The 26597-nt window shown below is 39.1% G+C and overlaps 1 protein-coding gene across 3 annotated transcripts; it reads left to right on the forward strand.

The window, feature by feature from the left end:
- The first annotated feature begins 31 nt into the window (after positions 1-31).
- Positions 32-20910, forward strand: TRMT11 (tRNA methyltransferase 11 homolog). Of its 3 annotated transcripts, XM_026054604.1 has the most exons (13): positions 32-82; positions 2122-2187; positions 2897-2970; positions 3890-3971; positions 4072-4164; positions 5689-5823; positions 6813-6969; positions 10517-10597; positions 11372-11536; positions 13204-13276; positions 13963-14094; positions 16495-16615; positions 20369-20910. In XM_026054604.1, the coding sequence occupies exons 3-13, from the start codon at positions 2933-2935 to the stop codon at positions 20498-20500; spliced, it is 1209 nt and encodes a 402-aa protein (XP_025910389.1). In that variant the 5' UTR covers positions 32-82; positions 2122-2187; positions 2897-2932; the 3' UTR covers positions 20501-20910. The 3 variants fall into 3 exon arrangements, 2 of the variants coding, with proteins under 2 accessions (XP_025910389.1, XP_025910387.1); XR_003251742.1 differs by lacking the exon at positions 32-82 and having other exon boundaries at positions 1961-2187; positions 13963-14114; XM_026054602.1 differs by lacking the exons at positions 32-82; positions 2122-2187 and having other exon boundaries at positions 2917-2977.
- Positions 20911-26597: the final 5687 nt, after the last annotated feature.

Here is a 26597-nt window from a genome sequence, read left to right on the forward strand (position 1 = left end):
GGGGGCCCTTCCCGCTCTCTCTGTCCCTCTGCTCTCGCCTCGAGCCGAGACAAGCCGGTTTTGTTTGTGTCTATGTATATGTGTATGTGTGTATATGTATATGTGCGTGCGCGCGGAGGGCCTGGCGGGCGCTGGAAACGGGAACGTGTGGGAGCGGAACGGGACGGAACGGGACGGGCTGGGGCTGGGGCAGCGCGCGGGGCGGGAGCGGCCGTGCTGCAGCCCGAGGATGTGGGAAGCACCCAGAGTTCACCCCCACCCGCTGTTATCCTTGGTTGCTGCTGCTACAAGGAATGCTGGTTTCTTTCCCGTTTGCTCTGTGTTTGTGTCCCTTCCACCGTGTGCTTGGCCACGTGATGAGCAACATTGGGGAGCTGATTTGTTTGGAATTTTACTCCCTGGGGAAAAAAAAAAAAAAAAAAAAAGAAAAGCACGTGATTTTCAGTCAGCTCAGTTGCCCGGGTGCATCTCCTTCATGCAGAGCAGTACTTCTTCCAATACCTGATCTAAAAATAAATAGATAAAAGATTACGCAACGCATTTGTTACCCCGGCACTGCAGGTCATCTATTAATGGACTGGTGCGTGTCCAGCAAGTTCTTAAGAAGCTGCTGGGGCAAATCTGTGTCAGCGCCTCGGGGTCCGGCCTGCCGCAGGGACCTCCCCGCGGCTCCCCCAGAAATGCCGGGGCTGCAGCCCCAGTGGTTTGGGGCTTGTTTGTTTGTTATTCCCCAGCACAGGAAACCTGGAAACCAGGTCSTTGCCCCGTGCCTCACAGCATCCCCTTTTCATGTGCAGAGACCATGGTTGTGCTTCTCCTTGTTTCTCTTTGTTTCTCCGAGTCTTTCCTCACAGGGCGTCTCTTCCTGGTTCTCCAGACTTCTGGTTCTTGCACCTTCTCTTCCTGTCACTTTGCTGTAAATGATGTTTACAGGAATATGAGAAGATGTTGCCAAAGCATGCATAAAATCTCATGTATTTGTGCTTCCCCAGGACCATGCAATGATACCTGTGTATATATATATATATATATTTTTCCAGAAATCCGTATACTTCCTAGATAAATGGATGGAAATGAATGGGTTACGTTCCACTTAAGCTATATAGGCATCTTTCTAGGCATCTTTCCTGTATTTTGAGGCATAGTTACATAGTTTATGGCAATCCTTTTACTTACTCACTCACTTCAAGTATTAGTCAAAATGAAGTTTGTTTCCATGTTTGACTGGCAGCAATAACCTGAGGCTACAGCTTGTCATCTCTTGTGAAGGTCCCACTAGAAATATCCCTGATGTTTATGCTGCCRTTTAAATTCAAAAGCCTTTTTAGTGGGTGTTTTGTTTTTCTTTTGTTTCTGTATTATTATTACTTACTCCTTTGTTTCTTGGGGGTTTATTGTCTTCCTTGTTCAGTTCACTGCCTCTAACTCAGTTGTAAGAGACACATACTGAAGAAAACTGCTGGCAGGGTAGTAATAAAAGAGAAATTAATGTTTAATGAAGGGCCCAACCAAAGTCCAGAATGTTACTAATGAATGAGGCATCTATTTTATATAACTTAGAAAATATTTCTGAGTAGATATTCTAGAGTGAAATCCCAAAAGGAATATTGCTGTGAAAGGGTAGGATTGAACAGAAGAGGTTTCAGCAAAAGCCAGATATAAAGCTGTAAAGCAGCAGGATTTGAATTTTGCAGTTTGGCTAACTTCATTGCAATTTATTACGTACTGTAGAACATTTTATAATCTATCAAAAACAGTTGTTTTTCAAATGAGCTCTGAGGAGGTTGATCAGATAGGTGTACAGCTGGAGATTGATGCTGTTTTTAAGTTCATAAATAGTACTTAAAACTGAATTTCGTGGTAAACTTTCACCCCAGGTGCAGAGGCTAACAATTGTTCATTGTTGGTTCCCACAATAAATCAATAATAAAGCCTTCTTATCTATTGCTTTATATAAGATTGTGCTTACAGCCTCTGTGGAGGTCACAGAACAGCATGCTGTAAAGTGTAACACAGCCTCTCGGTGGTCTCTGAAATTATGACATTAGAAAACACATTTTTTGTTCTTTAAAAACGGTTGTATCTGCTTGTAGAGTCTGACCTGTTGAATTTTCACTGCAGGAAATAACGTCTTTGCTCTCGCTTTATGGTGGACAGTTCAACAATCAGCAGGAAATTCGTGTAAATGTAAGTGTGGGCCAAATATTTCTTGGAATATTTTTAAGTTTTACACTTATGTTCTKTATAATATTTTTATTACATGTAGAGAGGTGAATAGATTTTGAAGTTTCTTAGGAAAACAAGGCATATTCCAATTCTAAATTGTAGTAAAAATTTTCAGTTTGGTAAAAGACACAGAAAATGTATTTGAGGGCCTGTCTGTTTAATAATAAAAAAAGAAATAATGCCATCTGCTGGCGAGTCTGTGTCTTCAGAGTACTTGAACCACTGAAGCAGACGTTAGTTCTTGTGCATCTCTTTGAATTTGGTATTTACCTCAAATTCACTGGTAAAATAAAGCTGGGAAATTAATTTATTCTAGTCTCAGTGCTTGGAGAACATTTTTTCATTATTATTTAGTAGTCAAGAGTAGCTAGGTGTTAAATTCTTTAGAGAATGAATAATCTAGAGAAGCATAAATAAATAATYGGCAAGGCAAAGAAATCGTGGGGAAATGAAATCTGTAATAAGATGTCTCACCATTTAAGCTAAATATACAATTTTGTCTCAGATTGTATGTTTCACCCCCATGTTCTCTATACAGTTAACAGATTTTTATTTATCCTCAGTTTTCATTTTCTGTTTTTAAGAGAGTAATTTGGATTGCATTCTGTGAGTTATGTTATATTTTCCCAGAAGGCATTTGGATCGCTCATCTATCTTCTTTTTATTTCAGTCTCCATTTTGGATTCTTGATATTCCTTCGGAAGAGATGGCAAGGGGACTAATGAAACGGACAGTGTGCGCAAAGTAAGAGGTGAAAAAGCTGAATATGCCTCTGCCAGCATTTCTGTCGTTCCATCCTTGTACCTAGTTCACGTTCTGCTAGGAGATACAACAGATGCTTTGAGCAGGAATGGCCCAATGCTGGACACACGTTCTTCTCCGGGGCACGTTCTACCCCGAGATGGGGTGCTGAGCATGGAGCAGCGCCTCGGGCATCCCTGTGCTCGGGGAGGTCTCTTTCATGTGTATGGAAAGGCCCCTAACTGGGATATTTGAGCTCTGGGCTAAAGGCCCGTGGTGTGATACGTGTTGCTGGACCCTTATTACAGTATTAATTCAATCCTCTTATCTTCCCAAGGCAGTGCTTTTCTTGAAAGACGGCAATATGGAAACAAAAGAGTGTAAAAAGACAGAAAAAGATTTAAATACCTTAAAATCGCAGAACTGTAGCATCTTAAAATGAGGTATCTGATGATGTCATTGTGTGTAAGCTGTTAACTTTTCCACATTTCTTTTATTCCAGGATAGAGTGACGTTTTCAAAGTCTGTTCTTGACCTTTTTCAGTCTTTGCTTTTACCCCACCAAGCTGCCAGACACAAAGTGGTTTTGTGCTGATTTGCAAGGATCACTATTGCAAAGCAGAAAAAAAAAGCTGATGGTATCCAAGAATGATAAGACTGAAATTTAACTTCTACTGTATGTTACCAAACAAAGAAGGCATCACTGAACTATCAGCTAAGGATGCTTATTACAAAAAAAAAAAAAAAGTCATCCCTGTCCAGAATAAAACTTAAGTGTGTATCAAAAGCTAAATAGATGTTTCAGTACTTCATGAAGGAAAATCTAAATAAATTGGACAAGAAGATTGATGAAAAGATTTATCCATAAGGTATMTTCTCTCCCAGCTGTATAATTACAATCTAAAAATTTTGGCATTTTCAGGTCTATATTTGAATTGTGGGGTCATGGCAGATCTGCAGGGGAGCTTTATACATCTCTGAAGAGCTATCCAGTGGAGAAGATGGTATGCATGTAAAGAATCTGGATCATACATTTACTTGATCCCACTGATCAGCACTGGAGCTGATCACACTGATTAACAAAGGTATCCTTCCCTTTCTCAGCTTCCGTATCTACAGGCAGACTCTACGTACAAAATACGTATCCATACGTTCAACAAAACGCTGACCCAAGCAGAGAAAATAAAAAAGATAGATGTAAGTGGGTGTTGAAAGGAATCTTTAAAATATAATTTCATCTATTCATGCTGTTCTTATTCTCTGCTCTCAGTGTTGTCTAATATGTATTTAAGTTTGTATTTCTGAAAGTCTTAAARCAGTTTGCAGCTTATGTCCTATCAGCTCTAAATGGGATCCTTGTGCCTGCCTTAACTTTCCCCTCAAAAATCATGATATTTTTTCCCCTTTTTTTTTTGTTTCTAAATAGAATATTTAAGCATATAAAAAAGACTCATGAGTTATGACTCCGTGCTGATTTCACAGAGGGGAAACTTGGTCCAAGCTTTTAAAATTCAAATGGATAGAGTTAGGTTCTAGATTTTTTAAAATCTTCCACTTATTGTATCAGAAGTTTATAGTTGTAGGACACAGAACAGTGGCTTTAGTTGCAAGCTGTGAATTGTTTGCTCCTTTTCTGTTTTTGCCTTGTGTTCTGGTCTGCTCTTATTCTCTCCTCCTAAGCTTTTGCTTTTTTGTTATTGTTGTTTATATGTGTTGTGTACGAAAGCGTGAGGAAAGATGAGTGAAGGAAAAGACAACGGGAAGGAGATACTCTTTCTTGTTTACATAGTTTTCATGCGTTTCACAGATTCACAGAATATTTAAGGTTGGAAGGGACCTCTASAGATCATCTAGTCCAACCTTCCTGCTCMAGCAGGCACAYCTAGAGCATGTGGCACAGGGTGGCATCCAGGYGGGTTTTGAAGACCYCCAGAGTAGGAGACTCCACAACCYCCCTGGGCAGCCTGTTCCACTGCTCTGTCACCCTCACAGTAAAGAAGTTGCTCCTCACCTGGAGACGGAACTTCTTRTGCTTCAGTTTGTGGCCRTTACCCCTCGTCCTRTYGCTGGCCACCAGTGAGAACAGCCTGTCCCCTTCCTCCCTGCATTCTCCCTTCCTGAACTTATACATATTAATCATATCCCCTCTGAGCCGTCTCTTCTCCAGAGAAAACAGGCCCAGCTCACTCAGCCTCTCTTCATACGAGARATGTTTGTAAAATAATGCTGAATATGTTAATTGGTGTTGCAGCAAGTCACTGAAATTTTATATCTTGCCGTCCATTAGAAGAATTGCTTTTTTTTTAACTTGAAAATTCGTAGAATCGTAGAATCCTTAAGGTTATAAAGGACCTTTAGGGATCTTCTAGTCCAACCCCTCTGTACATGCAGGGTCACCTAGAGCACATGGCACAGGATTGCAAAATTGCCTGATTAACATACAGTTTATTTCCTCAAAAGTTAGATGTTCTTCAGCTAAAAATAAATGTTATGGTTCCAGATTTCTTAAGCCTGAGTCACTTGGGCTATCCTTATTCACAAGTAAGGCATTCTAAAAATTCATGGCAAAGTGAGAATGCACTTCTAGGAGTAATTCATTATTCCTCACCAGCAGATTTTGTTGCTGTTGTGCTATTGTTTTTGCTTTTGTTTTGGGAGGATGTATGTTTAAAAATTAAGAATTTCTAGAATTTAAGAAAATATTTTCCTTTATTAATATAGGCACTAGAATTTCTGCCATTCAGTGGAAAAGTGAATTTGAAGAGTCCGGAACATGTCTTCTGGATTTTGGAAGATTATGGCCTGGAGCCTAATAACGTGCCTGAAGAGCCTCTTGATCTGTATTTTGGCAGATGGGTGCGTGAGTACACTCACTTCAGCTTCCTCTAGCTGGGGTATTCAGGAAAKTCTCCTTCACTTTAACTGTAAAATCTTATGTAAAATTTTAATGGAGACAGTGATTACATAATTATGGCTGAATATGYCGTTGCATAATATACTGATGCAAGTCCTGGAAAGCCTTAATGGGGATAGAAGAAAGCAGATTAATTCAGCAGTTGAAGCAGGTGAAAAAGTAAAGCGGTAGGTGAAAATGCGACTTTTTCCCTGCCTTCTGTGGAGGGAACTCAACACAGCAGTAAGTTTCTGCACAGCTACAGTGTTTTATTAGATCAGTCCAAAGTGCAGCTGAAAGCACCAATAGCTTGTTTCAGACATGAGGAAAGGTTTACAGAAACTCGTGCTAAGGTGCATCAGGCTGCTGGAGCCTTCTGTGAGTGCTTGCAGAGATCCTGACAACCCCCTCAGTAGAGGAGCTTGAACCGATCTCTGAGGCTTTGAAATTTGGTACGTCCATCCCAGAAATGGATGGACCTTGTGTGGGAGGATGTTTGCAGTGCTCTGTTCTGTAGTAAAAATATGAATTAAAAAAAAAGGCCTTCATCATGTGAGGTATTTATTGCAATGCAATATATATATACATACCTGCATTTCTACTTCTGAACATCTTAGAATTATTTTAACTGTGAGTTGCCAGCAGCTGGTATCCTGATAACTACAATAATAGCAGTATTGCTAAGATTGTTGTTTCTTAGAACATTTTACACTCCAAATTCGTTAGTTATTTTTTTCAAGGTAGAAGTCGAAAGTACGTTTTGCACAAAGATGTCTCTTGCTTGGAAAAAGTTGTGTCATATTTTCAGAAGACAGAAAGCCAAGTGTCACGTTACGMAATGATGAAACGAGGAGTTCCCTGTTGGTTGGACAGTGTCCCTACACAAGCCTGTTGGCCTCTTGATATGTCTCTTCTATCTAAGACCTGACAGTGATTTTTAATGTTTCCACAGATTGCAGATGGCCAAAGAGAACTTATTGAGTCCTACAGTGTAAAAAAGAGACACTTCATCGGGAACACTAGCATGGATGCCTGCTTGTCTTTCATTATGGCAAACCATGGGAGAGTAAAACCCAACGATATTGTATTTGATCCATTTGTTGGAACAGGTATTTCTCCTCCTTTTTGTGGAAAAAATGGAAGCTGGAGCTGTGTTCCTGCGTGCACTCTGCTTTTCCTGAGCACAGGAGCTTCTAGTGCTTGACTGAGATTTGAGAGGGTACTGAAAGCTAAATAGTGATAATAGAAGGAAACTTTTATTTATCTTGTAAAGGCTTTTTAGGGAGTTTACTAGTTTCAGACAACGTAAACAGATTTGTCGAAAAGGTAAGGTAAAATATCTTAATCAGATTATTTATATATCATGGCTTAAACCGTGGTTACTGTGTGTTACAGACTGCTGCAAGACTTAATGTGGTTCAGAAATGAAGCCTTGGCTCCAGGGTTCCATGCAGACATTTCAAAATGTTGCATGGAGCAGTATTTTTCAGAAGACGATTTAGAGCAGCACTGAAGGCACCTCTAAGCATGTAACACAAAATAGCAGCTGTTAGGTCACCGTGCTCAGGAGTGGTCCTTTCCTTGTATCCTGGAGTCTTTAGGACACGGTTGTTCATACCCAAGCTGARCCTCTCTTGGTTAAGCCAGCAGGGGGAGCTTTTATTCCACATAATACCGAACTTTCCATTGCCTGGAAGTGTTTTTCTGATGAAGGACACACAGCTGGTTTGTAATTGAAATAGCAGTTCTATTGTGTCAAGTTGTGGCATTTAATCAGATAAAGTAGATCATATTAAGCTACCTTCATGACTTTTTTCAAAGGCGTTAAAAAAGTGGTTTTCTCTCTTTTTTTTTTTTTTTTTCCCCCTAAATTTTGCCCACCGGCAACTTTTCTATTTTTTGGGGGGAGGGAAGGGGAAGATGCACATGATAATCTGTTGAGAAATGTACTCCTCTTTCACTCACTCACCTGCAAGGTGCTTGTGTTCCTAGTGGGTGGCTAGTTCTTTTTGAAAGGCTGAGGAAACTGAGCAAGCTCCTCTAGTTCTTCTCTAAGCAGTTTAACTTCAGTGTCTGTGAGTTTGTTTCCTTTTACAAATATCTGCTAAACCTAAATCAAAGAAAATTGTGGAGAATTCTTTCTCTTGGGAGAGAAAATTGAGGAAAAAATAGGAGGGAAAAGATAGAGAAAGATCAAGATAAGCATTATAAATCTCATGTGATTCAATTCTCAAGTTATGTGCAAAATTCTTGCCAAATGGCCTCACAATTTGAATTTAAAATGATCGTTTTTATTAGGCTAGTTATCTATAATGTACAGACTTTCAATTTAAAATATGTAGGGACCCTGGCAATAGTGGGTAGCTCCCCACTTGTCAGTAAGGGGTATTGATAGGGATACAGATATTCTTACTTCAGTAGCTTTTATTTTTGCAGCTGTTCTTGGTGAACAAAATCCAAGGGCCTCATTAGTCTCATGAAGTCATTTAGAGCATTTTCAGGGTTGTCGTGGGTAGCCATCACTGCAGTTTTGGAAGGCAGTTCAGAGCTGAGTGTGATAGAGAATTTGAGCTGATGGGTTTGGAAAGAACAATACAGGACTTGATGAACACTGAGAATAAACTATAATCAAGAATTCCTCATTGGTGCAAATTTAATACCTGACTTGATTTCTTCCTAGTTTTGTGCTGAACAGATGAACACTGGCAACCTGGAACAGCTTTGCAGAGTGGTGCTTGCTTATGGCAAGCTTTTAGCTAGATGAGTCAAATTCCAAGTCTTTCACATAAATATAACATTAAATTTGTTCTTGGAATGAAAAACGTTTTGGACTGAGCTGATTTGAGAGATTTAATTCTGAATCTGAATGGGAAAACTTAATTTCCATAAACTTTTAAAATATTTCTTTTTGGTCAAAGTYGGTCAGAAAGAAACCTGGGGATTTTTGAAAGCAGAAATCAAATTATATGAATATTCTGCATTATCCTTCTCAAAAATTTGCTGTTGTTACTTTGATAAGCATATGTTTTTAAGTAAAAAAAAAAAATGTACATGCTCTCCCTTTGCTGCTGCATAATTGCAAATGGCAGGAACTTCTTGGCCACGCTGGCGGGTCGCTGTCTGACCAACATCTCATGCCTGCCCAAGAGGTGGGGGAAATGGACACCTTCCTGTGGGAATGCATGAAATTCTGTGCCATGGCTGCTCTGCTGGCAGTCACCAGGGCACGGGCTGATTCTCTGCTTAACCTTGTATAGACATCTGTTTAGTGTGTTAGGCCAAAAGGCTGGCCAAACTACAGCATGTAAATGCCCATGCACTGTGTATGTGAACACGMGTGAATTAAGCGCCATCTGAGAGTGATAGAAAACTGTAACTTTGTTTTCCTATCTCCTTTTTTTTTTTTTATGCTTTTTTAAAAAAATATATATATTCTCAGATGGGCCAAGTACTTTCTTTTTACTCTTTTTCTTAGGATTGGGTGGTATGGGGGCCTTGCCCCCGTAGCTGGGGACAGGGCTAGCTAAATTTCCCTTGGCCCTCTGGAGTCTCTGCCCATCTGCTCTGAGGGATTTCAGCCGAGAAGGGAAATGGGGGACTCCTCGGGGTGAGTAGCCTTGTTTTTCCCTGAACCATTTTACAAGAAAAAGCAGAGAATTTTTTTCCCTCCCTCACCTTCAGTTTAATTTATTAGCATGTGATATGGGAGCTTTCTGGTGCTCTTTTTGTCCTTTAGCAGTTGGCATCAGTAGTCTGAGGTTCACGGCCTAGTTCTCGGTTACTGCTCTGCTCTGAGCTGTTCTATTAGCTCTGCATTTCCCAATTAACAACTCCACAACAAAGTTCTGTGGCAATCCAGTGCAATTCCTCCKTTTCTCTTTTGGGGAGCTTCTAAGGACATAATGAGGATGCTCTTGATATGAGCTACTCAGCTGTTGCTCAGTTTCAAGGGAAACCACGAGCGCTTTTTTGGTAGTACATTTTAAAAGCAGAAAGCAGATCAGAATAGGAGCCGTAAAATAGCAATAAAAATATTAGTTCTATTACAAGGTAAGTAAGCTTATGAATGCTGACAAAATAGGTAGCAAGAAAAAAAAAACATGTATATAGTGCCTTTCACACTATAATTAAGTGAAYAAAATTCACTTAATAAATAATTAAGGGAATTTTCTTGATAATTCCATTTACACTGGAGATTTTTACATTGATGAGGTACCTGACCGTTGCTTCTTACTTGGGACATGGCCCCGTAAGACAGCCAGTTTGGTTTCAGACGTGGTTAAGGAGTCAGACTTGGCAAGCAGACACTGCAGAATTAACATTTATTTGGTGATTTTTTTTTCAAAAGAATTTATGACAGCTTTGATTCATGTAGCGATTGGAGAGTGTTACCTCTTTGAAATATGGTGAACTGCAAAGAAACTCTTCAGAACAGTCTTAAGAGATAAGGACCAGCGTAGCAAGTTAAGTGTACACTGAAGGCAAATCAGTTGTGACAGACAAGGAACTTAGTGTTATCATCTCTGATTGTACTTCTGCAGTCATTCTAAACAGTTAGTAGTTTTAATTCTTTATTTGCTTACCTTTATTTCAACAAGTAATAGTGTTCATAATGACATACTTTTCATACCCTTCTCCTTTTTCTGCCCTTTGCAGGTGGCCTTCTTATCTCCTCAGCACACTTTGGAGCATATGTGTATGGTGCTGATATAGACTACAACACAGTCCATGGGTTAGGTAAGTTGCCCATTTCTAAGCAATGGAAATTAAAGGAATTTAGGAATTTTTAGGAATTAAAGACTGTTTATGATAACAGATGTTCCTCTATGTGCATAAGAATAACATTTATCTTCATGGTGTTTATTTTCTTGTGCTTCTTTTTTACTGACCAATTTATTTGTATCCCAACTAAGGTGTTTTCATAATATATAAGCAGAAAATACTTCATACAATGAATAACTAAAAAAATCAAAGCCAGATAATGAATAGTGATGACAATGTCTGTGTGCCTCCTTGAGGCTTCCTTGATCTCTGTGCTACTGCTGCTGCTGTGATGCAGAAGTTTATTTTCTTGTAATCTAACCCTGTGAATTTAATCCCATTCTTACATCTCTGAAAAATTGAAGTGTAAATTAAATTTGAATTACTGGATGGGATTATGACTAGTGGATAATAACAACCTGATAGTTTAGTAATGATAGTTTAAAGCAGACTTCTTATAAATAATTTTTTTTTGAATTAAGTGTTCTGTGACATCCTATATAGATGGTTTAGTGAAACTGTTCTTCTTGTTTTATCATTATATACGGCTTTTTACTTCTAAAGTTTTATCATGATTACTTGTGGCAATGAGTAGAACATGACAGGAGATAAAACTCTTATTTAGTATGTGACATTTAATTGTTTCTCTCTAAAATAAGTGATATAAAATGAGGAAGACTTTCCTTTAAACTTGTCTCTCATGGCATATACATTTTTTTTTCCCCCTCACTACCCCTTCATCCCACCCAGGGAAGGCCAGCAGAAAGAACCAGAAATGGAGGGGGCCAGATGAAAACATCAGAGCTAATCTCCGGCAGTATGGCCTYGAGAGATTCTACCTGGATGCCCTCGTTTCCGATTCTTCGAAACCGATATGGCGAAAGGGGGTGCTCTTTGATGCCATCATTACAGATCGTAAGGCTCTTCATGGTTTGCCTTGTCTAATAGCAGTAACTAAAAGCTCACTGCTTATGCACACGCTTGTTTTCATGTAAATCTAGACTAATCAAGACTGGTAAAGCTTTCCTGAAACAAAAGAGAAACTGGTAAACTGCAGGATCTAAGAGGTAGCACAGAGGTCAGACTTAGCCGTGTTCTTGCACCCTGTACCTTGGGTAGGTAGTAACTCTGTCAGCTTTGTTAGGACCAGTCAGGGAATAAAATGCTGTTTGGCATAGATGTATGTTACTCATTTACTGAAGTGGTGGAAATAGAAGCTGCCTTTTTAATCTGTTGAAAAAAGTAGATTTACTGCCTTGATGAGTGCTCAGATCTGAGAGTTCCACAGCATAAAACATGACCATTGAGGATGAAACTGTTGAAACTGAGACTGCATTTTGACATCTGTGTATTTATTTTAGGGAAGTTTATAAATGTGCAACAAGGTAGGAGATCTCTATTAGAGTATGTGTGTGTGTATATATACATATGTCTATATGTGTGTGTGTATATATATCTTTTTTAATGAAAGTAGATAGAAGCATTTCCACAGAGAAAGTATTGCCTTTGTCAGTAGAAATCAGCATGGCTGAAAATTAGCCTTTGAAGAAGTCTGATTCAGTAAAGATAAAAATTTATTGATTCTGGAGACTTCTTACCAGAATAGTCTGTTTCGCTGTTGGGACTTACTGTTCCAACACACTGGAGTCTGCCAGGCATTTGTGATGGACTTCTGCAGACCTCTGTTTAATGCTTACTGCACTTCTTCCAAAGGGAGATTTTAATTCCCAGTAGGCTTAACTACAGGTAGCAGAAGGGGCTTGAAMGGGTCCTCCACTCTCCAAAGAAAAAAAAAACCCTCTTAACATTTGTCATGCATGAGAAGGGGTATACGCTAGGAGAACAAATGTAAGACACTGACACAGCAGTTTCTGACCTGGCTCTTACCATGTTAGGTAAGTTAAGAATAGGGAGTGTGATTTTTCTCCAAAGGTTGCCTGTTGATTTTTATTTGGCCTATTTGTCAATAAGGTAATGTGTGTTGTGAATATGATTTAGAGTTGAGTTTGTAGATTGTGTTGTAGCTTGTGCACAAAATGGATATATTGATGCCCTCGTTTTGCTGAAATGAATCTTTCAAAAACAAAGGTGCTGAACATGAGAAGTTATGCCATTAGAAGTTTGCAAAAATACGTGACAAAAGCCACCTCTGTCCTTATCTGTATGAGAATTACCATTCGTGTAATATTTTAGCACAAAATTCAGGTATATGCAAATTCACAGCAGAGAACATCATGCAGAAGAGGATGAGATTCGCTGTCATTTGTTGGGAATGTAAGGAGCATCTTTGAATGAGCTAACCTGTATTTCCTAATACAGGAAAGCGTTGTCTTCTGTATTGTAGCTGCTACCTGGTGTGCTAAAGAGTCTTACTACTGAGGAGCATTCTTTGAAGCAGCTTTAAAAACAATACTTTGAAGCAATAAACTCTCAACAGATCTTCAAGAAGTTACCCTTACCAGTTTTTAACCTTGTAACAGCTGCAGTTTGTGTGCTGTTGTGTACGTATAATGTAATTTCATGATACTGTTTGCACAAAGCGCTAACTTCTCGTTTCTGCATTGTGTTTTTGCTTTGCGTAGCACCATACGGAATCCGAGAAGCTACTCGCAGGACAGGTTCACAAAAAGAAGCAGTTAAGTCGAGTGAAAGAAGGTAGGTGACTTATCTGTCGTATAATGTAAATGGCTTAATGGAGGCCAGTGACAATTTCAGAATCTTTGTTATTTCTGGTTAGCTGTCAGCRGATGAAATAATAATTAAAAAAGAAAAGCCCTTACTGTTCTGCATGCAAGACTGTGTTGTCACTACTGTGTCACTTCCAGAAATACCCTTGTTTTTGTTCTTACTTATCTTTTGCGTGTATTCACATATCAAGTCCTATATCTCACCTCAGTGAGCCACCTTTACCTTGTATTTCCTATGCTTAGAAAGCTCTCCTCAGTGCCTGCAGGTGGCAGAAGCCAGCCTGAAGTGGAGTACCTCTGTTTTACCTTAACCTTCCATGTTTTCTGCAACTCTTTTCTCTCCACAGATAACACATGGCTTTTCTGCTGCATGGCCTTCCTTGTCTTCTGTCTTTTATTATAAATTGCCCGTGAGAAAGAAGCTGTGCAAGATAACTATTTCTAACATGTCTGTGATTCAGTGATTTTTTCCAAGTACTAAAGGTGCTACTTTAAAGATTTGACAGAGGATTTTTGAAAATCTTACTTTTCTTAGCAAACATTGTATGACTATGTTGTCATCAATAGTTTTACAAATCTCAAATGATAGCTGTTTTTTAAATTAAAAACACAGGTGTTACCTGGACTTCATATTTAAACCTTTTTTTTTCTTAGCACAGAAAATCCCGTCTTCATTTCATCCAGCTATCATCTGAGTGACATCTTTTTTGACCTATTGAAATTTGCAGCAGAATACCTGGTGATGGGAGGAAGATTAGTTTACTGGCTGCCAATATACAGGCCTGAGTATGTATTCTTGATTTCTGGTATGTAGTATGCCAAAATGGACTTTGCATTCTAACCATGATCTCTTCTGGGGTGTGATAGAGCTATAACTTGCATAGTGCAAGAACTGAAGAGTCATGCTCGGATTTAAGTGTTAAAACTTCATATGGAGGAGAGCAGATTTTTAAATAAGAGTTTCAAATGAAGTGTGTCCTGTTCAAATTTCATGTGTGCTCGTAAACACATGTCCAGTGGGTTGAGGTTTCAGCTTCGAAAATCAGTGCAGCTATAGGAGCAGGTAGCAGCAAGAAGGTATTTATCTGTGTCTATTAGAGTAGTTGATAGAGGTTCAAGACCAGGTTCTAAGTGACCATCTGTGGCTCTTTAGGGCTTAGCACCACCAACTTAACATTCTTCTGAGAAATCAAAAGCCAGCTGCTAAGAAATGGCTTATGAGAGGCAGAAGTGCAGGAAATAGCCCCCTTTAAAGAGGGGAGAGGCCAGGAGAACCTGGGTGGTGATGCTTGCTCAGGAGGGCAGCCTCAAATTMGGGCTGTGTTGCTTTAGAGAATGAGGAGTTGTAAATGTGCTCAAACATGTGGCAAGTGCTGGGATGGAGAGTGTCTGAAGAGGTCAGAGACGGTCATAAGAGGAGAGACATCTATTCACATACCTTAGTTCTGCAGCTCTTGTCAAAGGGGCYTTTTGGCTTTCTGAAGCAAGTTCTGTGTTAAGTTAGAGAGTTTATAGTAGCTGTTTCTAAATAACTCCCAGATGTAGATGGCCTCTGAAGAAAGCTTCAATATTGTCATGTGTTTCTGCAATGTTATAAAACTGGTCATTGAATCAGGTTTCACCGTAGAAATGACTTATGGAAATCCTAGGTATAATATCACATGCTATATGAAAATTTGGGAATCCAAAAGATCTGTTACATCAGATCTCTGCATGGTCTTTGGTAAGAGAAGTGTACTGCTTGGGTAGCTTGCACATCTTTTTTTTTTTTTAAATACAGTTGATATTGTAGACTTTTTTTTTGTAAAACTGTTTTCAGACAAAAAAGTGTCATTGACAATTATATCTTCACATACTGTCATGGATAATTCATCATTCAATTGATGTTCTGAGGAAATAAGCTCTCAAACTGCAGTTTGGTTGTCTCCTTTAAGCGCATCTCTTTTATGAGCYGACTTTATGCAGTGAAGATTGAAACGCTGAAGAAGTCACTCAGTAAGGACAGATTATTGGTATCATCATTTTATTTTYAACTGCAACGAGGAACATAGTAAAACAAATATGAGGAAGGTATAAGGTAGAAGTTAGTAATATGTTGAGCTATTGGAGTATCCCYGCTGTCAGGTTAAGTTGTTATTTGTGATTCTTGCATATTACTTTAACATAAATCCATTTGAATACAGATTTGGTTTTAAGACCACTGCTTTTATATTACTCATTTGATAGTGTGCTGAGTTTTGCCTGAAAGTGTGTAGGAAGAACTATGTATGTTAATGCTAATAGGCAGGGTTTTTTAACAAAGTGGTGGTGATCTGTTGCTCTTCAAGACAGCAACTCATTCCAAAGTTTCTTCTCTCAATCTGACATTGAAATAATTGTTGTAAAAAACTCATTTTATATTATTAGCTAGGTCAGGACTACTTTTCCTCTGTTCTCACACACAGCTCTTAAATCCAAAATTCTACTTTCAGCATTTGGAGAATTAGAAAGAGCATRTATAATCCAGAGCAAGCTGTGTCTAGAGAAATTAGTGTGCTTAAAAGGTATTTAAAACTGTGGCTGCTGATACAGGCACGGTTTAGCCAGTGTTACTACCATGTGATGTTGAATGTAATCCCTATTGTTTCCTTTAGATTTTTTTTCTTCAGCTGACAAAGAAATTGCAGTATGATACATTTGTAACACCAATTTCTGAGGTCCAGGAATGTCACTATCTATTGGAAACTGTTCTACTATGGTTTGGAATTTGAGTATAATCATCTCCCTTTAGGGAGTAAGAGTTAGGTCTTCTATTGCTGCAACTTTATATATGTTTACTGTGGGATAATTTTTTAAAACCATAGCTCCTGAGTGGATAAGTTATTACTCCTGATTGCCTAAGAAATTTTCCTTTTGAAATAATGCAGACACATATACATTAAAAACATGTAAATATATATAGAAAATTGATTTAGGGATTTCTCTTCCTCTTTACTATGAGATTTTCATTTATTCTACATGTTTTATGGCACAAGATGATGGGAATACATAATGGAAAAACTTTGAACACAGATACCTAGGTATCTGGTAAATTAGAGTCTAAAAGGTGTAGCAACTCCTAAGTAAGCCATTTTGCAAAGAATCTCCTGTGAATTTTAGGTATCCGTTTCATGAGCTTACAACTCTCTGAATTTTTATTTCTTCCAGATACACAGAAGAGATCATTCCCCGGCACCCCTGTCTGAAGCTTATTAGTAACTGTGAGCAGATGCTTTCCAGCCACACATCAAGGCGCCTGATAACCATGGAAAAGGTGAAAGAATTCAAGGTAAGCTCGAATTTGGATTACAGTGTGTAAAATGGTAGCTATTACATTCCTGAAGGGTTTGTCTGTTACTCAGCATTTGATCTTCATTTGTATCGCTCTTGAGCTTTTTATGATGAGAGTTAGAGCTTTTGTAGTTGCCACACATTTCTTTAAAATAAACGGTGTAGTGATTGAAGGGAGGGTTCTGGTTTAAGTGTTTCTTCTCAGTTTTGGTTAACTTTTTATTCTGGGCAAACTGTGCAACAGTGTGAAAGGATCTTGAAAGTTATTCTTCCTTGTGGAAATTGCATATAGTTTTCTTGGGAAAGTGGACAGTACCCACGTAAGATCCACCAAGGTGCTTAGATGCCTAAATTCCCACTTATTCTAAATGATAATTAGGTGTCCAAATGAGTACTAAATACTGYGATGGATCTGGCGGTGTATGTACACCATATTCAGTTATGGCACTGCATTCTTTCAGTGGTACTTTTGTTCTTTAAATCAATGGTGGGGCAAGAGGAATGTACTTCTTGGGAAAAAAAATCTACTGTACCTGTGACATAAGCACAGTGAAGCGAAGCAGAGCAGGGTTTTAGGCTGCCCCCCCTTTTCTTTGCAGCACTAAGTGCCTCTCCTGCAGAAGAGTGGCAAGAGTCACTGGGCTCTAAGATTTTCATCCCTTATAGTCACACTAGGAATCTTTATTGATGTTGGATTTTTCCTGTCCAACTTAGAAGTGTCTGTTCCTGGATATGACCCTTCTGTCCTTGATTTGGAAACTACATGAAGTTGTTTATAGCTGTATAGCATTAGGACAAATGGTTTCTGTAGCTACTGTCTAGCACCAGATGTAGAGTGGTAGGAAGTTGTGATAAGGGCAAGGAAGATTTTTAAACAAAAGCTGGATGTGGATAGTTACCCTAACGTTGACCTGAGGCCTGTAGATTCATAAAAACCTTTTGAATTACACATAATATCTTCAAAGATTTAAATAGAAAACACTTTTTTTTATCCATAAGCTTCCTCCTCTTTCTGCCACTTCTTTTATTATTTATTGGAAGTGTGTGACACCTTTTATAGTGTTGTCTTTAGAAAATAACATTAAGTTGAAAATACTAGCTGAAAGCTCTTTGGTAGCATCTAATTCTGGTTTTGGGTTATTGCAGGAGRCACTGTTAAACCTTAGAGAGTAAAAGTTTTATATAATGGCTGTTGTTTGTGCTTAGACTGTTGTTTTGAGAACTCAAGTTATTCAAAGTCAAAACCAAGGATGATAAGAAAGAATGACCAGTGGGTAAAGAACATCCTCAGTTCTGACCTTCACAASGAAAGAAGAAATCTTTGTTTTCCAGTGGTGCTGGTGTAAGGCAGCAACACCCGACCCGCTGCCGAGTGAGCCGATTCCTGCTGCTCAGCCTTGGCCCAGGGCGAAGGCGGTGCCTTCTGGGGAGGTTTCACTGCTTCCTGCAGAACCACCAGCTGCAAACACGGGCCAGAGAACTAACGTGGTGTGTGGTTCCAAAGGCAGTGAAGGCACTAAAGCTTCCTTCTGCTTTCTGCTCGTCCTTACTTCAAGCTGTATAGCATGAGCAGTGCTCCCTCTTCAGTGTCCAGCAAGGCTTGCTAAGAGGAGGAAAGGGGTTGTCTCCTTCCAAGCCCTGCAGTTCAGCTCCATTCTCAGTGTTTGACCTTAAAAGAAACAAAAAAGAAAGAAAAACTAGGCAAGTAAAAACATGTATGTTGACTGCACTGGACAGGTAATGGGCTTAAGGGAGAGCTGACACTAGTATGATCTTTAATTTCTCGAAACATGTAAACTACATAAGATTTTATTTAAAACCCTTCCCACTCAATCTACCAAATGAGATATCTAAAAATACATGTTTAGAGTGAACAGAGATTATCAACYTGTGAATTCAGGGGAAGAAGGGCTCTTTTGCGCAGACTGGTCCTGCCTGATGGAGAACTAGTGGGTGCGGGCTGGTTGTGAGAGGAGAGTGTCATCTTTGTTTAAAGCTCTCCCTGCTTTCTGTCTCCCAGAAGTAATTTTTGCCATGGATGTTTAAAAAACCTGTTGATTATGAACCCAAGAAGGGTATTAGAGATAGCTGTTTCACAGGGGATCAAAAGGCAACAGATAATACTCTGCTTGAAATAGGTTTAATGAGGTCATTTTCTCCTACTACTTTCCGACTTCCCAGTAATTAAATGAACTGATCTCCTCGTGGTGATGTGTATATTTGACAATCAGGTTTCCACCCAGCACTTAACCCTTAGCTAGTTAATTTAAGCCAGTGACGCCTCTGGTGTCTGCTAGGATAGTTGAGGAAAACCGCTTCCGTAGGAATACCTTGCAGTGCCCAGGAGAGGGCACTTRCACATGCACACAAAGCTCTTGCTCTGTTAGCAGTCCTGGTGTCGCTCTGCTTTAGGTGCCTTAGAGTACACCCCAGCACAGCATCTGGAGGGGAAGTGGCGAGGCGAAAGCTTGGAAGGGCAACAGAATACCTAAAGGGAGAGCTGTTTAGGTGCTGGAGTTCAGCTCTCCCTTACCAGCCTGGTAACGTATGACACCTCGTTTACTTCCAGGTTATTGCTACCTCTGCTCAAGCTTTTTAGGCAACCTCGTTCTCAAAGATGAATGGATAACCCTGAATTGTAAACTTAAGTAATCAACCAGTCTGTTACGGTGCTGTGCTGCTTAAAGTAAAAACTTGCAGGAAGCCATGAGTTCATATTGAGAAGAAACACTCCTCAGAGAAGAGTTCTAGTTCTGGTGCATCTTTTCTTTTTACTTTGCACAGCTTGTTTTAGAACTGATATAAACAGTCTCAYGTCTTGTGAGCAAGCGTGATTAGCACTTCTGGTTGATGTTAGTTTGCCTGTTTTTAACGTCACTATCAGTTTTCTTTAACACCGAAATTTGATGTATTACATATCTTAGAATATTGTCTTAGATAAAAATAGTTGACAAGTATCTCAATATTTAATTGTTTAAAACCATTATAGTTGACAAACTAGATCTTTAAGCCTATAATGGTCAAATTTTCTAAACTCTATTCTTGACTGATGTCAAGAATATAAGTGTTATATGTAAGGATTTGCAGTGTCAATTAAAACTTTCAGAGGTAAGTAAGAGCTAACAAGGAAAACACCCTCTGTAGCTCTTTACTATTTGTAGGCGCTTATGTTAGCCATTCTGTTCCTTTCCTATTTGTAACTGCCTTCTATAAACCTCTGGAAAATCCAGTCACTCTGATGGTGCTTTTTCCAGAAATTAATTTGAAATTTTTCCATTAGAAGAGTCTGAGTGGCATAGTACTTATGTTCCCGTTCATTCATGCAAGGGTTGAACCCTTTTGATGGTAGCAGGAATATTTCCAGTGATTCAGCATAGTTAAGTTTCAAATGTYGGAGACTTGACAACTTGCATACAATAGAATAATGGAAATTGGAATGAATTCTTAAAAAATGTGCCTGCCTGCAGATTGTATTTATCAATGTTACGTGCCATATTATCCATTACATATGAGTTGTCACTTGTGTAAGCTAGAGCTTACAATCGAATGTCGGTGGTGTTCTTAATTCTAATGAAACTTTATCAATTGGCCTTTAGAATTCTTTAATCCATCTGGTACCTTAATTTTTGTAATTCAGTGGCAAATACTTGATTTTGCTTGCAATTGTTTGAAAGTTTTGAGGATAAACAATAGCGATACACACCGAAGATGCCACTATAAATTCTAATGCTTCTCTTTTGATATCACGCAGGATCAAGATCACAGTTCTTACTTGTTGGACGGTCAATATATGCCATACAAGGGACACAATTCTTTTCGTGAGAAGTATTTCAGTGGTGTGACAAAAAGGATTGCCAAGGAAGAAAAAGACAACCAGAAGTAAAATATAATATAAACAGATTCAAAAATGAGGAAAGAATAAAGATCATGTTTCTTTGTAAGGACATCTGGATGTGCGCATTCATCTGGACGCTTCAGAAAATAAATACTGCTCTTGATTTTTAAAACAAGATGAAACCCACAACACTGGTTGAAAGCAGCTTTTTTTAAAATTAGCTTTGTTTATAGCAGATTTTATTGTACAAGTTTTTTGAGCCTTATTTAATTTATATTTGTACTTTCAAGTACTACTRATAATAATGGTTTTAGTTGATCATTGTTCTTTCACCATTAACATTTACAAAAAGGTAGTAGTATTATTTGGCTTCTTAAACTGTGAACATCTGGCTGTTTTAGAAGCACGTTGTGGTGATTAAGGATTGCTTATTAAGAAGATCGTTTTCGTTTTTTTTTTTTTGTAAATGATGTACAATAAAAACAGCTAAGCTTGTTGTGAGGCTTTTTTTTTTTAAATTGTTGCATGCAATAACTGCTCGTATGAATTGTGATTGCTCTGGTTGAGGCCAAGAGCGCTTAAACCAACCAAACACAAAACATAAAGAAACAAACTCATCCACAGAAAAGCCTCTGTGACCTGACAAACTCTGGAGAGCCCATTAAGCCCCATGAAGCCTGTCCACATCTGAAGCTCATCTGTACCTTGGATTTGYTCTTGCATTCCTAAACCTTGACTCTTGGTCAAGCCAACTGTCTGCAATTTTTGGTTCAGAAACTGATAGTTTAAGCAGTAACAACAACAGCATAAAATCAGTAATGATTCCCTAATGGTATTAAGCCTAATCAAATCTTTGAAATTGAAGCTGTATTTGTTAGAGAGAGAACTTTGCTGAATCCATACCATGTCCATTATGAAAATACCTTATTTGAAAACCACTAAGCCCATTAATTCAGGATGTTAATGGTTTTTCTTATTTCTGGTGGTCAAATATGGTCAAATATACTCCAGCAGGGCGTTGGTGAAACTTCCTCCAGCCTTACTTCCTAATTTGCTGAAGGTTTTTGACAGCGTTGATGCAAAAAACAATGATATCTAGGCAGCCATAAGACAATGTGGGTATCTGATTTAGTTCATTAGCTAAATTCACTTCCCTGTGTGTTGTGGTCCTCAGCTGCAGCAGGGAGAGCTCAAATACTCAATGACAACTTTGTCTGACATTCTGGATCTAATCTGTGGTGTCTTAAGAAGTTCTGAAATAGTGATTTATTTTCTGTAGTTGCATTATAAATCACTTTGTTTTGAGATTTTTGATGTCAGGCGTATAATAGTTGTTCTGGGCTAAACTTGGAGCAAAATCAAAGCTGAGATTTTTTTTTTTTCCGAAAGCAGAATTTGAATTGATCGCTTGCAAATATTACACCAAAAAACTACTCCTTCCGCAAAATCGTCTTCATGTAACTTATGACTTCAATTTTAGTACTGCAATTTGGCATTTTGCTTTTATTACTTTACAAATTGAAATTACTTTCTGTTCTTCCTGGGCAAGGAATTTTTGTAGATAGATTTATGACACATTTGTAACTTCGTTCTCATAGACGTTACCCTACACAGACATGATCTAACTGGCTATACAAGATGTAAGGTAGTGGCAAATCTGGCTCTGTTCAGAAATGATTTAGCTTATTTCTTCTTGGCCTGGTCTGATTTTTAGTGGTGTATAGCCCCTGTTAGCAGTTCATATATAACTGCTCTGTAATTACTGAGGAATACCATTTTGAACAGAAACTAAAGGCATATTTGGGGTACTCTGTCAACATCCACTAATCAAAAATAATATAGAAGTGAGTTACAGATGTTCAATCTATACCAATTCTCAACATGAAGACACTCATTTGGAAATACTTCTGATCCCTGCATTTTTTTTTCTCATTTAATGTGTGTGCTCCAAATTACTGTATGCACAGACCTGCAGAACAGAGAGATATGCCTATAGCTGTGAGAAGATYCAGGGAGAGACTGCTGAATCTGTGCAAGTTTTGTCTCTCGTATGCAGGCGAATTAGCGTTTTGGCAGGATTTGGCCACTGAGGGCAGCAGTTGCTGGTGCTCCCATTCAGTCTGGTTCTATTCAGTCTCTTTTCTTAAATTTCCAGTTTCCTTTCACTGGCAGGGAGGGTCAATTCATGAGCCTGTGCTGCGTGCACTATGTTTTCATTCTCTCCTTTGGTGTGGTTTGTGCCATTTTCCAGTTTTGGAAAATAAATGTTATTTTTGGCAAGCTTTGCTTTGCAGCAAACTGGATAGAGGGAGGAGCTGAAAATGGATGCAAGGTCATATGGGCAGAGGGTGTCTTGCTGTTGGGTTGATAGGGCCCCTTTACCTGATGGGAGTTGTTCTGGCTGCCAGGTCTCCCCCATGTCTATCAGGATAGGAAATAAAAAAATTGAGGAAATAGATTTTCTCTGCATTACTTGTATGCTCTGCCTATCCTTATTTATTTATTTATTTATATGAAAACTTCACCTTTTGGAAAGCTTGAACAAATTTGACAAACAGTCAAGGCTCAACAAGATCTCTCAGTCATCCAGGATCTAGAGATTTTGTCCATAGCAGTGCAAGTATAGAGGACAGAGACCTATTTCCTTTCTCTTCCAAGAAGGCCATAATATGTGTAGGGCTCTCATTAACCTTTGGAATTTTGTGCAAAGAAATGATGATTGTCAAGCATCATGTAGGATTATAATTGCAAATTTCTGTTGCTTTAAATAAAAACACTTAAAATGCCTTCCCTTCCAAGACTGTCAAAACAGTATAGTAATATTACTGTTTTGCGTCTTCCCAAAACAATTTTTATTAAAAATTTGTTTTTYGAATTTCTTTTTCAATGAAAATGCTACTTGTTATAAAGAAGTATAATTTAAAGTTTTCACGAGCAGTGATTCAATATCTCTTCATAGATTGATTCTTACACATTTCAAAAATCATGTTGTTTGTGATGGGCTTAATTACTATTTTTTATTATTACTTAATTACTATTAATTCTAATCGAATGCATAGCTCTTAATTCAACAATCTCATCTCCATAAGAAGATACCATTTGCAAAGCAAGCACATGGCAATTAATCATAATATTTCTTTCTGTGAAAGCCTGGCCCAAAAGATGTGATGTCTCTGAGTGATGATGAGGGACAGCCCACAGTGTCTTTGCTTTATCCCRAGCCTGATATGAGGGATTCCCACTGAAGACTGGGAATTATGTTGATGATTGCATTTTGGATTTTGGAATCAAGACTAATCCATGACTTTTTTCTTACTGCACACAACATTAGAAGAAACACAAGTGGGTAATTCCAGTACCAGATAAATTTAGCTATGAAAATTCTTAGCAAGTAATAGAGAAGGTTCATAAAATATTGTGACTTCTGGCTAGAGATGGAAAATAGCTTTGTTTATGTAGATGAAGTCCCATGGTAGTTGGGTCTAGGTGACTGGAAGGATTGATCTTTACACACAGGCAATTGTCTGTACCGGAATGATGATGCTTTGCCTGCACTTCATGAAGTAGAACTTTATAAAACATTCTGTTTTACAGGTTTGTTTTGCAACTGTTTGTAAAGCTGTGAGATGCTGAGATTAGAAGTACTACGTAGATGTGATGTGTTTATTACAATAACTATGCCTTGAATAACTAAAGTCACAGGCAGTTCCATAAGGTAGACACTTTGGTCTTGGCTTTTATCTTGCAAAAATAAAATAAAAATACAATACAATACAATACAATACAATACAAAAAAAAATACAATAATAACAACATAGGAAATTTAGGAGAGTCTACTCTCTTGAACCTCACTCCTTTACACAATATTCCCTAAGAATAAAAGTGATGAAATTATATGGGAAGACAAGGGCTGGATTGGTTAATCAGAATACATTTTTGTCAGGATTGGCATTTGGAAAATGTCACCTTTTATTCTCTGCTGCTTGGCACAAGAGCTGCTGCAGAGAGATGTGTGAACCTACATATGATTCTTTGAGAGCAGTACTGAAAATCAGCTTATTCTTACTCGTAATGTGATGAACCTGCTGAATCATGGAATTTCAAAGCAGCTGCTCTGGACAGAGGTTGGCCATTCTGTTTTGTCTGCCTGAATGACAGCAGCACCCCAAGGTAGGCAATTTTTCACGAGCTCCCAAGTACTGTGTATATTTGTTCTGTTTTGGTGTTACGATGTTCTCTGGAGCTAGCTGACAAGCTGCAGTTTGAACGTGATAAACTACTTTTGTTTGCTACAGGGAATGACCCGCCAAAAAAGTGTGCAGGCCTGTGCCTTTGGCGCAAGGGAAGTGGAGCCCCTTGCCCCTCTTTATAAAAAAAAATCAAAACCCTTTAGTAAAAAATATTTTTAGAATAGCTTTTGAAGCCTTGCATAAAAATGACAAAGTAGACAAAGATATAGAAGGTTTCTTAATTAAATATAGATTTTTTTTGTCTTTTGTTTTTACTTTAAAAGCTAAACAAAACATGTTTGTGTCAAGAACTGTCATGTCTCCTTCCCCCTCCCCTTTTGTTTTTAATTGTATTTTTATATGCTTGGCAGAATTAATGATGAAAATCTTTCCAGCTGTGACTGCCAGAATCCTTTTCTGAAGCTCCTACTAATTTGGATTAAACTCGATGGATGAAAGCCTCAAACAGCAAATCCTGGCAGTAGCTTTGCTGAGGCCCCACAGCATATACTTATCCAACTGTTCTTATCTTCTGAGGCAAAAAAAAAGAGGAAAAATAAGCAAACACAGTTTTGTAATCATGCAGTTGTTAGCACTCGCTCTGTCTCCTGCATGGGCTCATCAATCCTGACTGTGTGTGCAGGACCATGGTGCATACAGCAAGTGGCTACTACCAGCCTGAACTCTCTGCTTTAAACTCCCTTTGTAGGGGAGACCTAGGATTTTAGTGAGCGGAAGTTTTGGGTTCAGGTTTGGGGTTTTCTCTAAGTGCTYGAGGGTATTTTGGTATCTCATGCCAGCTACCCTGTGTGCTAGTGCACAGCGTGTGTTTTAAGCGGAGTTGCCGGTCTGGGCAGTTACTATTTAATACAGCAAACAGGAATGCTAAGTTTGTTATCTACTTAAGAGGCACTTCCCTCTCCTTTACCTCTAGGAGTCTTGACACCATGTTTGAGTATTGACACTGTTGAACTTGACACGCATTGAACTTGACACTCCTCAGGATTTCTGCCGGAGGAGGCAGCAGCTGCAAGTGCTCCTACAGCAACTAACAAAATAATTTCTTTGAATCGGACCAGTCAACCTCTGGCAAGCGCCCGTGTCCTTTCCCCGGCCCTGCCTCCAGGAGAGCTTTCTGGAAGCTTGTGGGCTCATAGTGAGCTATGCTGCTCACTTCACAACCGTGCTGAGAAGAATTAGTGTTTTAAAGTTCAGCTAGTGCTCTGGTGCTGACAAACTGTTGCTCTCAGAGAAGACGCCTTTTAAGAGGGTTTCTGCTGCACCAAAACAACTGGACAGAAGGTTGCAACTCTTGTAGCTACTTGTGAACAACCTGTGGTAGATACCCAGTGATGGTGCSACCTCAAAACAGGCCATACTGCCTCCTGAGGGACACTGTATAAGCTCTTGGCAACTTAAATCCACAGTATTGACCCTATGCTCCTAATGATATCTGACACAGCTCACTTAAAGCTGGTGTGGAGGCGTGTGTGAGGTGCAGCCCTAGCTCTGGTGCCTCGCCAAGCAAAGCCCATGAAACCGCTGCTTGCCGACCTCTCCCCTCGCGGGTCCGCGCTGTGGGGACGCCGTGATCCCAGGGCCCTCACGGAGCCCTCTCTGTGCGCTATGTCAGCAGAAACCTATTCCTTCGCAGAGGGGAAGTGGTTAGTTTTCCATCAGGTCAGTTCGCTGAGAAAGGCCCTTTAGTGTCTAACTAAAGTGCCAGAGCCAGCACAGGGTTGACAGGACGTAGGAGAGAGCACAAAACTGCGGCRGCCACTGGTTAGGATAGCCGAGGCTACCAGGAAACTGCAGCCTCAGTGTAAAACATAGTGCTCGGGTGCTGTTTGGGTAGAYGTCTGAAAAGAGCAGGCCTGCCCCCTTCCTCCTCCACATCCCTCACACTTCCTCAGGCC

The sequence above is a fragment of the Nothoprocta perdicaria genome, unplaced genomic scaffold, assembly GCF_003342845.1.
Source record: "Nothoprocta perdicaria isolate Ctin4 unplaced genomic scaffold, notPer1 scaffold_123, whole genome shotgun sequence".
Lineage (NCBI taxonomy): Eukaryota > Metazoa > Chordata > Aves > Tinamiformes > Tinamidae > Nothoprocta > Nothoprocta perdicaria.